The sequence below is a fragment of the Lampetra fluviatilis genome, chromosome 36, assembly GCF_964198595.1.
Source record: "Lampetra fluviatilis chromosome 36, kcLamFluv1.1, whole genome shotgun sequence".
Taxonomy (NCBI): Eukaryota; Metazoa; Chordata; class Hyperoartia; order Petromyzontiformes; family Petromyzontidae; genus Lampetra; species Lampetra fluviatilis.
In genome coordinates this window covers 8,040,656-8,054,114 of record NC_136310.1, presented here as the reverse complement: position 1 = coordinate 8,054,114, position 13,459 = coordinate 8,040,656, and the positions used below count along the sequence as shown (strand labels likewise).

The following is a 13,459-nucleotide window of genomic DNA, read 5'->3' as shown; positions in this document are numbered from 1 at the left end:
AAGGGGGGGCCCAATAGACCCTTTGTCCCCCTCTCCCTAGCGCTAACCCTAAACCCTAACCCTCACACTAACCATAGCAGCAGCAAGACCCGGATCCGTGTCCCCGCAATCCACCAGCCTCCCGCACCATCCCCCCAGCCCCCTCCCCCTCCCTACCCTCCACGGCTGTGGCGTAGGGCTTGGGAAAGCGATCTTAAAAAAAAATCGTTTTAAATTGTTTTAATGCAGATTTGGTTTTGGTTAGGCCATCGCCACGCTAAAAAGTCTATTACACGTTTATAATCTTCAACCGCGGTTCAATTGCGTTTATATTTTTTTAATATCACGCACACCTGCAGTTGAACTGAGCGACGGACGTCATCAACCGCGCGCATCCCAATAATTAACACGCAAATTCTTTCTTTTTGGGGGCAGCCCCGGGGCGAAAGCGCGTGGGGCTCCCTCGCAAAGAGGGATCTCGCAGACCCCGCTACCCCAGTAGGCCCCCCTTGGTGCTGGCTAGGTCCAGCAGGGCTACCAGAGGAAACAGGGGCAGAGCTGGCAAGCCAAAGTCAAATTCAAGCTGGCAGGCTTGCCAGTGGTCATGAAAACGTAGCTAAAGTGTCTCCCAGCTCACGTGAGCATGGCATTTTTTTCCCCTCATCACTGCTCGTTTACCCATTAAAGCCTCGCTGGGTCTCGTGAAATTTTCAGGAGGGTCCTGACAGGTTTTCGCAGTAGGGGGCAATGATTGTCATGTATAATTCCATTTAAGTAATTTACTTAACCCTAGCAATTTAAGTGGTAAGATTCCAATTTTTCTTTAATACGTTTTTTTAACAGCATAGCAAATTGCAAAGATAATCATAGCACGCGATAAAAGGGTTTGAATATTGGAAGCAGCCTGCCGCTTAAATCTAATGGGTCAGGAAGTACGACATGGGGCGGTGGTGCTGGTCTCGATTGACGGCCCAATTGATGGTGAAAATTCCACATTGCTATGGTGAGGCCCAGTTTTCCCTTGAGGTGATCACCGTTTGACTTCCCACAAAGTGTCACTCGTTTGGTCAACCCCTGTAAAGAGAAGTTGGCCTCGATTTACGTACTTCACCTCGGCTGGGAATTCGACTCGTGGCTATCCAATTGCAAGTTCCGTTTATTTAACCACAGTGCAACCCGGCCAAAGCATACCCTTATATATACACTATAAATAAATAGACGTGTGAATTAAGCATCCCCCCCCCAAATTTGTATAATGATCAATCAAATCTGGAGCTGGGAGAAAGTCGATTAAACAACTAAATATAATAACCGACGACCACGACTTCTGTGGTCAACTACACAGGCACCTTTAAGAGAGGCGGCTGCCCTAACAAACCAGTCAGGTTGACGGTGCCGTAAACCTAGCCGTGCCCACCACCTCCCACCCAGCGGCACACACGGGGAGAACAAAGGTCGAAACCTTTTTTTCCTACCCCCCCTCCCCCCCAACTGCGTTCGCCGAGTGGTCAAACCAATAAATCGGTAAACGATTACTCGATCGGGAAAAAAAACAACTCGCCCAGCTCCTGCCAAAAATCACAACTGGTGGATACACGCACGAGATCATCTCAATCTACAAGCGATCCACCAATCTCTGCTTCCTAGCCCCATGCCCAGACCACCTGAACCACTTTCACAACACTCCCCCTCTCTCCCCTCACCCATAGTGCTTGGTGGACGGGCGTGCAGTGCCACATTGGGCTTCCCAGAGCCATGCTGGGCCTCATGCTGCTGCTGTTGCTGCTGCTGTTGCTGCTGCTGTTGCTGTTGTTGCTGCTGCTGCTGCTGTTGGGACAGCTGTTGCTGACTTAGGTTGGGGGTGGAGGGCGAGTGTTGGGAGAGTGGCGGCGGTGGCAACGGCTGCCCGAGTGGCTGGTGCGACTGGTGCCTGATCTTCTCCGCCATCAGCTGCTCCTTGATTTTGTTGATCAGGACGAGGTTGTCGATCTGACGAGTGCAAGAGAAAGGTTCACGTCAACGGAAAAACACAAACAGGCGCGCGCACGCACGCACGCGCGTCAAACGATAACAAGGAGAACGCGCGTGTCTCACAACTGTAGACGACGCTTAAGATAGGGGGGGGGGGGTCGGTGGATCACAGAACGATAATTATCGATGTGGATTTGTGAAACTCCAAAATCTGCTGGGCTGCAAGGTGGGCCAGTGATCGCAGCACAGCAGGTGGGTTTGTGAACCCATCTGTGTCGATCTTTTGAGCGTTAACTTCTCAAGTCGCGCGATGTTTTGTCCGGGTACTCCGGTGTGCCCCTCGCGTGCGCGGTGGGAGTTTTGTCGCGAGTACTGCGGCTTCTTCCCACGTGCAAAACGTTGCTTTTGAAAAGAAATTGGCCAAACAGCCCAATGCAGAACCCTCCCGTCAAAAAAAAACAAACGACCCATTGGGACTTAGAAAAGCTTAAGCGGATGCCCATTACATCAGCTCCAAGAGGCTGCACGACTTGATCTCGGCTTCATGCCCCTGTTGCTACAATCCGCCATGTTCAATGTGCGTGTCTCACTGCTGCCATCTACCTACATTAAGAGAAACACGCTGGAGAGTGGGCAGAGTTCAAAATTGCCTCCAGCTCGGTTTTGTGAGCGCACCCGTGCAACGTTGAATATAAAATACCATCGGCGGCAGTTGCGTCTTGTGTTGGGGACCTGCACTTATCGCGTCCAGGAACGTAACAATTCGCTGCCCCTGCGGTTCAATGAATTGGCACCGGTCGGGATCACGGCTTGAGAATCGATTGCTCGCTCCTCGTTCGTTCTGTGAGCCGAACGGTGAAATTTGCGCAAGTCATAGGGGGCCCATCCCTTACAAAGCACGATTTCTACGCATGCATCGTGAACGTAAGGAAATTAACTTAAAATCGCCGAGCTATTAAAATGCTTCAAAGGTGTCCGTTACTCCGTCGTGGAAACTATGCAATGAGATTAATAGGCAACCGGTTCAACCCAACAATTGTGCAACTACAAATCATTTGTCTGGAGCAACTAACTACACAGTCATGTTGACAACGGCATAGTGACCTATTTGTCTGGATGGCGGCTCAGAGGGCTAGTACAACATCTCAGCACCGAGCATGGGCGCTGCTGATATCCCGAGTTAAACTTTGGGGATTCAGCTGCCTGTAATTAAACCGTGTTCTCGGGTGCAGTGAGGTGATGATCGCAGCCTGGTTACCAATGACTGAACAAAACAAACATCAAATTAAAGGAGTTCTTTTCACCGTATTTGCCCGATTCCGGCATAAAATACGGAAAAACAATCAGTTTGTCTGTCACGTCATAAAACACACTTTTGCAGGGCATGTGAAAGGAGTTCATCAATCGTCGCCCCTCGCACTGCGAGCGTTTCAAATGACCGTCGTCTTTGTCTCACCACATGATGCGGATAGCACAAGACAAAATGTAATTTGAGGGACAGAAAAAAAGGGGGACAGAACATATATGAGAGTTGAACGAAGTGGCTTATCAAGTGGAAATTTATAGCAGCCAAATACTCTGAACGCATATTGATTCTAAATGTGGAGGGAAAAACTGGAGGAGAAAAATCCACGCGACCACGGGAAGAGGGACACGCAAACTCCAAATATACAGGTGTCAGGGTGGTCGGGATTAAACCCATGACTTCCTGCATACCAGGTAAGGTAGTTAACATCTCCTAGCCACCGTGAACTGTGCACTGGACTTGATGGCAATTGAATGCTGATAAGCGTGAGAAAACTTTATGTGGCTGGGTGGGTCAGAGGTCAGAGGACTGCTGGCACTGCTGAGATAATAGGTTCAAATCTAAATGCCATCCTGTGATTGAACTGGCATCGAGTGTAGTGAGTTGGCAGTCTAATCTTAGGCACCAATGACCGCACAAAAAAAAAACATCGTCATGATTGGGGATGGGCGGGTTGGAGTCTCCATTTCTTTCAAGAATCAATTGTTTTTACTTTGTCACTACAGTGCAATGTGTACCCCTCATTTGCGCGGTATGTACTACTGTGCGTGTCTTGTTCGTTCGTTCTCATTTGTACCATTAGCCCGATGGAAACAATTGCAAAAAGATTCGTGAACGGGACAATTATTATCATCATCGCTTTACACACACACACACAATTCGCTACACACAGGGTTGAGCCTGGGACAGTGTGTAGATGGGCCATCTTTGTGCAGAGAACATGCATTCCTCCTCCAGCATAAATATTCTCATTCTGATTGTATGTTGCAGTGGGGCTACGTAGTCAGCAGTCGGCGGTATAGCTAAATACAGTGCATTGCAGTACTGTACTATGCTCCAATGTCTACGAAGCCCCCCCCCCTGCCTTTCGCCAACCCGAACTGACCAGCGTGGTGAAGCACGGTAAAATAACCCCTACAACCCACAAAAGCGTGGGGGAATCCCCTTACCCAGCAGTGAATTAACACGTGCGCGATTAAAGCACGTGCCGCAAGCGTGTCAACAAACTCATGGGCAACTAGTTTTTACGCGCCAAGATTTTTCTCGAGAGCCTGAATTTAATTGATGCCGCCCCCACAAGGTGGTGCCCTCTTGTGTCGTCCGTGAAGCAATGTCCAATTCATCCAAATCCAGTGTGGAAAATCACCCAAGGCGGTTCCAGCTCACCTTGACACCCCTCTATTCCTTGTGTTGTTGTTGTCGTCGTCGTCGCCCTTAACCAGCAGAGGATTAACGCAATATCTGTATGCATGCTCCATTAAATGTACGCCTCCTATATGCATATGAACCACTTGTAATAATGAGTTGAATTTTTGGGGGGAATTTTTATGAATCCAATTACGTGACTGTGGGCATCGAGTAATGAGAAGGAACGCCCACCGAGAAACGCTCATCTCAGGCAGATTTCCCCCGCAGAACGACTCGTGAAACCAGCAGGCCGATGTTGTAACCCCCAGGCTGCGATCCTGTACACTCCCGAAAGGTGTTCGCCTGGCAAGCGAACTTGAGCGGCGGGACCACAGATAGGGAAACCTTGGGAATCGAATGAGCGAAACGTATCGCGAAGGGTTTCACTGTGCAGTCATTCATTGCCGACCAGGGCTGAAACAACATTGACTCGCTGCACTTGCGGATTTGCACATCGAGATGTGGGGCAGGGGGGGGGCCGCGCCGGAAGAACGACGGCGGGAAGTTACGTGAAGACGAAAAGTATCCGCGTGTCGTCAAACAAACAAAAAATTTATTCTGTACAGTTGTGTACCGTGCAGACAACACAAAACAAGCGCACGCAAGTAAATAAAAAATACTTTTTGTTTGTTGCCGATGCCCTACCTGATTGGTCATGGTCGGTGGATGAGGCCAGAAATAAGGGCTATTAAACCGCGGTTCTGCCATTCTGATGGTAAACACACAAGACATGCAGGTTAGCCACGCAAAACACTCACATTTTAATGCAACACAAGGCATCGAAACGAACGCAAATAAGCCAAAGCAATATCGTACAGCAGCAGGGTTCGTTCACTTTCAAAGAAGTGGGTAGTGCAAACAACGAAACGAGCTTGATACGGGGTTTTTTTTCCCCGAGATTCGCGGTGACAATTAAATCATCAATCAGTAAACCCGCAGCATGCAGCAAGGCGGCAACGCAGAGCAAAAAAATATTGCATCCTGAAAGGCTTTCTATATTGCTCATTACCTGCTTATCCGCTAACATCACATTGGTCATTTGCAAGACGATACACTTGGCAGACTAACAGCGCGAATAACTTAAACCTTACATTGGTATTTTTGCAAGTCAATTGTACACGGCAGACAGACAGCATTAATACATTAATGGATCAACAGCATTTGCTTTCTCAAACACGTGGAATAATGCTTGATCCATCCACCACTGTGCCTTCAGAGTCAGTTTCATCACAGCGGTTTGCTCAAACAGAAAATCTGCATTGGTTTTCACATCACCGAGTCTCACAAGTGTAATATGAGCCTATATCCGGCTCACTGACGTATCACAACTCGTCATGGTGATTGGCTCTGCCGGTCCTGGTTTACAGCCAATGGGGGGAAGCCTGGGGGCATGGCCCTGACGTGATGGAAAGGTGACAGCTATGGAGATTGGTTCTGCTGGCTTTGGCCTCAGCCAATGGGGAGATGAGTCAGGGGCGTGGTCCCGGGAGCTGATGAGGGAGCCTGGAAGATTCGATGCAGGCTAACGAGGATTGGCTGAAGCGTACCACGTGACCCGGGGATTAAATAGGGGTAGAGAGGAACGACACGGGGTCAGAACAGGAACGAAGGAAGGAAGGGGCCACGCGTGAGCGGGGCTCCGAGTTGCCACGTGGCCGTGCGTCTCTCTCGGTCCATCTGTCCACTTCACGTTGCCTATCAGCAGTGGGAAGTAATTGTACCCTAAGTAAATAAAAAGACGGATTCCAGAAGTCGTCTCCAAGACTGTTATTACACAAGCAATACAATGGCCTGAAATAGTGGGCGACAGCCATCTACTACTCTGCAACTCGAGGTACGAAATTTCAACACAATTGGTCACGCATGTCTCTTGGCCACCGCATTGGCAGGCCATAGCGCTTGCCGATAGCACTCCATGAAGTACACAAATCTGGGCCATGTTTTGCGCGTTGCACAATAGCCAAGGGCACGACTACCAAGGTGGTAAATAAGATGGGCCAAGGACAAATGCTATTTTCATTTGGCGAACCAAAAAACTCATCAATTTATTTCGTCCATCCAACGTTAGTCTTTTAGACGACACTTTTGCACATAATGTATTTTTACAAACCCTGCATCATACACACACAAGCAACTTGCACCAATTATATCATTCTTTGGGTCTTTCGGTAAAGCCACGTAGATAGAAAAAGAATAATAAATAATAAAATATCACGACGTTTCGATCGCAACACAAGCATTCGTCATCAGGTGAAAAATAGCGGGAGAGCTACTATGGCAGGAAAATTTTTTTATAATTTATAATTATAATTTATAACAAAAAATTCCTGCCTCAGTAACTCTCCCGCTATTTTTCACCTGATGACGATTGCTTTTGTTGCGATCGAAACGTCATGATATTTTTTTTCCTTTACTATTTTTCTATCTAGGTGGTTGCATCGAAAGACCCAAAGAATATGAATTCCTGCAGTCATGAAAGCTTTAAGTCAAGACCAATTATATTCTTTATTTAACCAGACGAGAGCCATTGGCATTCATAAAAGACAAACATTTAAGAAAGCAACTCACAGCCCATAGCTACGTAGAGCCAGTTATGGTTTGTTCGCGACGCAGCAACATTTCAAATTGGGTAGGTACATCACAATGAGCCCTATTGGCACATAAGGGCCAATTCTTGATCATGGTCATCAAAACTAGAAGGTGCAATCACAAAATGATGTAAAAGATCTCTATGAAGATGAACAATAGTTGCAATGTCAGTTTCACACGTAGGCTTTCGCGACCAATATTATTCATAATCAACGTTTTTGGGTTTAAATCGCGTTATTTATAAATGTGTCGTAACCCTCCACCACCCGACACGGCCAATCAGTAAAAAAGTGTCACGTTGACATGGTGGCGAATTGCCCGATGATGCTGGATGCAATTACCAGCGAAACGTCGTACTACTCAAATTGTAAATGTTGTGGTTTCACGCTTCAACACACCGGTGGGCTAAAGCAGTGAACTATTTGTCTTTTGTCAACGTGACACTTTTTTACTGATTGGCCGTGTCGGGTGGTGGAGGGTTACGACACATTGATAAATAACGCGATCTAAACCCAAAAACGTTGATTATGAATAGTTGCAATGTTATTGAAATTTACAGCTAAGATCTGCCGCTGCCACTGTAATAGTAACTATCTTTGAAGTCTTGTTTAAACTAAAACGATAAAACGCTTTTTTTTGTTTCCAAGTGAGGCCCACTGAGCTGTAGCACTCTTTTTCAGACGCAACCTGGCAACAAATGATAGCTCATCATGCAGAAATTTATAGCAACCAAATACTTCAAACGCATGTTGATTCTAAATGTGGAGGGAATAACCAGAGGACCTGGAGAAAAACCCACGCGACCACGGGGAGAGAGACACCACAAACTCCAAATATACAGGCGTCAGGGTGGGGATCGAACCCACGACCTCCTGTATGTCAGGCAAGGTAGTTAACATCTCGCCACCATGGCGCCCTGGTTGTAGCCTATGGATCTCATCAACCGAATCTTGTTTCACAAATGCAAACTCCAAATATACAGGCGTCAGCGTGGGGATCGAACCCACGACCTCCTGTATATCAGGCGAGGTAGTTAACATCTCACCACCATGGCGCCCTGGTTGTAGCCTATGGATCTCATCAACCGAATCTTGTTTCACAAATGCAAACTCCAAATATACAGGCGTCAGGGTGGGGATCGAACCCACAAACTCCTGTATATCAGGCGAGGTAGTTAACATCTCACCACCATGGCACCCTGGTTGTAGCCTATGGATCTCATCAACCGAATCTTGTTTCACAAATGCTTCTTTTAGATTTTCAGACCACACCCGACAGGATCGGACGCGTGGGCGGTGTGCTCAGACATCAGCGGCACACAAAGGATAACAAGTATAACCCGTAAAAACAAAGTTTTTCACTATAAATCCTTTATATGCGTGGCGGCTAGAGTCCTCTCGTCCTCTGGCTTGAGATGGCTGCCACCTATGGGTCAGATGATTGCATTGCACCATTAAGCAATTGGTAATTAAAGATATTTTTGTCCTAAAAAGTGTCAAATTTTGGGAAAATTTTTTCACGAACATTAATTGTCACGCACAACGAGTCTGTGTGGAAAATGTCAGCTCGATTGGATCACGCGAAGTGGGTTAAAAAACGACCGAAAGATTTGCACGGTTGTAAGCAAGCAAGCGAACTTAATATAAAGGATTTAAAAAGGGGCCAGGGCCTCAATGTTAACTACCTCGTCTGGTTTACAGCAGGTCGTGGGATCAATCCCGACCCTGACACCTGCTGTATATTTGAAGTTTGTGTGTTCTCCTCGTGGTCGCGTGGATTTTTCTCTGGGTCCTCCGAATTTCCCCTCCACATTCTAGAAACATGCGATTAAGAGTAATTGGCTACGATAAATTTCCACATTATGATACGCCACTTCGCTCAGCTATCATTCGTGATATCCAGGTCGCTTCTGAAAAAGAGCAATATAGCTATTGTTTCTTGCTGTGGTTGGTCCCACCTGATGACGGGCGCTTGTGTTGCGCCCGAAACGTCGTGATTTAATTTATTTTATACCTACGTGACTTTACCGAAAGAACCAAAGAGTAGCAATATAGCTGTGGGGCCTTACGTGGAAAAGTCAAAAGTTTAGTTTTTTCTTAGTTTACAAAGGCTTTACATTCACGATAATTTTCTGCAACGAAGCCCCAAAAGTGTGAGTACGCGCGCACGCCATCGCGAGATGTGGGCAGCGATTCCATAGTTTCAGTGACCCACGGAGCGTAGAGTTTTCTCGGGTGTCTGGTTTCCACACTTCAGGAGCACACGCATTCCTGCGCTTTTCCAAAGCGCAACGCGGCTCTCGGACAATTAGTGGTGCCGTGTGCACCACCGATGTTTTTTTGTCTCCATTTCGCTGTTGTCGTCGCTGCGGTCACCGCGACACCACGGATCTTCCTTGTAAAATAAGGCGGGCAGCTGGCTAAACGAGATCATCCGAGTAGCCAATAAACTGAAACACGCTAGTTTGCCAGAGCGCATGCATTTCAGGGAGGGCAATTCGCTTTCATAGAGATCTATGAAAGCGAGAAAGTACCTTTTTTAAAGATCTGTTTTGAGAACTGGTTTCAATAACAATAATAATGTATTTTTTACAGCGCCCTATACTCTTTCACAGCGCACTTTACATCATGGCACACTCAGTGGTAGCTGTTCCTGTGGGCACAAGGTGACTCTCAGCAGTTGGTCTACAAAACAGGCATTTGTGCACCAGTAAGGGGGCGACGATGGCCAGGCAAAATCCCAATCGAGGTAATTTGCGGATAATTTTAGAAAATTGGGAAATTTTGGACCCTGACGCCGGCACGCAATGGTCTACTCTTGCGCACAGCATCAGCAGATGTTCCAACGTCCACTGTGAAGCAGACAGCGCGTTCTATCTTGACGGTTAATACATGCAGCAATAAACTAGAACAAAAATATATTTAATTTTACCAGGTAAGGCCACACTAAGCTACATAGCTCTTTTTCATAAGAGAACTGGCTGTCATAAACTATAGCTCAACCAAGTGGCTTATCATCGCGCAGAAATTTATCGCAGCCAAATACTCGAAATGCATGTTGATTCTAAATGTGGAGGGAAAAACCGGAGAACCCGGAGAAAAATCCATGTGACCACGAGGAGAGAGCCATGCAAACTCCAAATATACAGCAGTTGTCAGGGTCGGGATCGAAACCACGAGCTCCTGTATACCAGGCGAGGTAGTTAACATCTCCTAGCGACTGTGGTGCTCACCAGGGCGGTCTGCTGGGTTCGAACCGTGAATATCGGCAACAGGCGACAAACGCGCCTCTACCGCTGGGCCGCGTCACTACTCCGTTTATTCGTATAGGCGCGTATAAAAGCAAGTGCCATTCGCTTGCATTAAAGAATAGTTCCTGCCACAGGAATGTGGAATGTCCAACCAATGGTACAGGATGACCGACAGAAATCGTCACCGCCCAATGCTTACCGCTGGCTTATGCAGTGACCGAAACATGTCTTGAAAGGGCATCTATGATAGTGAATGGTGGTGGATTTAATAGATCTCTATGAAGATGAACAATAGTTACTTTAATAGATACCTATGTAGTTTCATGACAGTCCTTGATCAAAAGATAACAGTGAAAAGAAATAGAAGCCACTTTAATTGAGGCCCCAAACAAGTGAAAGTTACATATCTCTACGAGTGGGAAGTACCCGGCGATGCCCGGGGGAAAAATATATTTCAAAGCTTTTCTTAAATACATAACATATACATACACAAGAACCAAGCTACTGTGAAAGCCCGGTGTGCCATTTGTCTGTCCATTTGTCCATGAACAAAATTAAAAGAGGCTTGCAGAAGTCTAAAAAGTTATAGAATGTGGGGAGTAAATAGTTGATCCAAAAGGTTTGCGAAAATTGTCGTCGGCATATATACCTAAACACCCTACATACGAGAGAGACAGTAGTATCTAGTGACTCTATAGTAGTCTCTGACTCGACAGTAGTAGCTACTGAGCCCAGTAGTAGCTACTGACAGTATAGTAGTATCTACTAACTGGAGTAGCAACTACTTACCGCAGTAATACCTACTGACCCTAAAGTAGTACCTACTGACCCTAAAGTAGTATCTACCGACTCTATAGTAGTATCTACTAACTCTATAGTAGTATCTACAGACTGTATAAGTATTTACTGACTGTAGTAGTATCTACTAACTCTACAGTAGTATCTGCTAACTCTACAGTAGCATCTACTGACCGTAATAGTATCTACTGACTGTATAGTAGTATCTATTAACTGTAGCAGTATTTACTGAGCGTAGCGGTATCTACTGACTGCAGTAGTATCTACTGACTGCAGTAGTATCTACCGACTCTATATTAGTATCTACCGACTTTACAGTAGTATCTCCCGACTCTGCAGTAGTATCTACCGACTCTGCAGTAGAATCTACCGACTCTATTAATAGTACTAAATTGTTAATTTAACTACTTTAAAAGTTTACGGATGTGAAATACGAATAGCGCTGGCTCACCACGGGGTTTATCACATGGTATCTGGGTACTTTTTGGAAACGTAAACCCCACCGTCCTAGCGCCAAATCCCTCGTAAGCGAGCGTACACAGAGGGACGGAGGGACGGACAGACAGACAGACAAAGAATGACGTTTATAGGTAAGAAGATGGAAGTGAATGTAATATAAAATAGTAGTCATAATCACTGTAATTAGTAAATCTCCAAAAAGTTACCAATATTAATTTCTTAGATCAGTCCACCTGGGAATGACTTGTCACTCTGCGCAACAAAGTAGACACACGTGCTCAGCCTTTTGTCAATCCACTCCTGGACGAGGGTCTCCCCACAGTGCAGGTCATTGGGGGGGGCGTGTGACTGGACCGTACTTCACCACGCCAGTCAGCGCGGGTTCACGAAGCAAAAGATCAATTCCATGAATACACAACCGTCAAGGTGAATGTGGGAAACTTCTGATGCAGTGGTGCCCACCGAGTGGCATTGCATTTCGCAATTTCTGCAGATTTTCATTTGGAAGCGGGTCCGTTGTTTCCATCGGCTCCTAAGCAAACACGCATTCCTCTTCCAACCACGCATTTGCTGGGCACCCAAGCCAACAGGATGCAGTATCAACATGAGAGCTGGGGTTTCAGAGTTACACTATAATGTTTATATGCCTCCCCACCACCCATGAAGCATTTGTAGCTGTAACCTGCAATTCATTGTTTGTAGTTGTCCGGCAATACGGTTGAAAGCAACAGCATGCAAAATGATAATTGGTTTTTTACCCTTTTATCTGGCAACAAAACTGTGACCTTTTTTTACAAGGAGTCATGTTTGCATTGACCACAATACCTGCAGTCGGAATGCAAACAAAAAACATAACTCTGATAATGTATGCACTGTCCTTGAAATTGATTGGTCCACACCCGAGACAGCTTTCCTTAGAGCCTAGTCTCCTTAGAGCCTAGTCTCATGTGAGACTAGGCTCTAGGGAAAACTGCCTCGGGTGTGGACCAATCAATTTCAAGGACAGTGCATACATTATCAGAGTTATGTTTTTTGTTTGCATTCCGACTGCAGGTATTGTGGTCAATGCAAACATGACTCCTTGTAAAAAAGGTGTCAGTTTTGTTGCCAGATAAAAGTGTAAAAAAAATGTATCTAATTTTGCTACTGGCAAATGAGGTTCCAATGGAGCATGCAAAATGTTTTAGCAACAATATGCGTGTTGTTGTTGTTGTAATACTGTGCAACCCTTTGTCAATTCACTGCTAAAAGGAAAGATAATCTCCATGCTGTGCCTTGAAGGTTGTTTGACCATAGTTCACTGTGCCGGTTTGCAAAAGAGGGTTGACCCAGGACCGATTCAGATATCAGTCACCACCGATGTTAGTTAGTCTTGGCCGGGATTTAAACTCAGGCCGCAGGATTCAATCCGCACTGCACCGTCCACTAACCGAGCTGGGAACGCTGTGGTCACGGTGCTCAACTGTCACGGTGGAAGCAAGGAAAAGTGGAAGAGCAGAATAAGGACGCAACTCCCAATCGGAGAGGTACAAGTTCAAATCCAGTTCGGGGTTGACTCAGCGGCTACTCGTGGGCTGAGCACAATCGCCCAGATGGTGTAAAGTCAGGAGACCAGGCAAGTCCATCAACTACCGACAAGAGAAGTGACACCAGTGTCCGTAAGGGGTGAAGCGTCAGGGCGACATGCATGTTTACACATC

The 13,459-nt window shown here is 46.3% G+C and overlaps 1 protein-coding gene across 5 annotated transcripts in view; it reads right to left on the bottom strand.

Annotated features, from left to right (window-relative positions):
• LOC144945074 (zinc finger protein 362-like) overlaps positions 1 to 13,459 on the bottom strand; it is a 63,630-nt gene that overhangs the window by 24,115 nt on the left and 26,056 nt on the right. For 4 of the 5 annotated variants that reach the window (XM_078873310.1, XM_078873312.1, XM_078873313.1 and 1 more), the window contains exons 2-4: positions 5,309 to 5,372; positions 1,683 to 1,968; positions 73 to 192 (exon numbers count right to left, since the gene is read on the bottom strand). In XM_078873310.1, coding sequence (XP_078729436.1) covers positions 73 to 192; positions 1,683 to 1,968; positions 5,309 to 5,371 — 469 coding nt within the window. In that variant the 5' untranslated portion in view covers position 5,372. The remainder of the gene's footprint in view (positions 1 to 72; positions 193 to 1,682; positions 1,969 to 5,308; positions 5,373 to 13,459) is intronic. The other variant, XM_078873315.1, reaches the window with a different exon arrangement.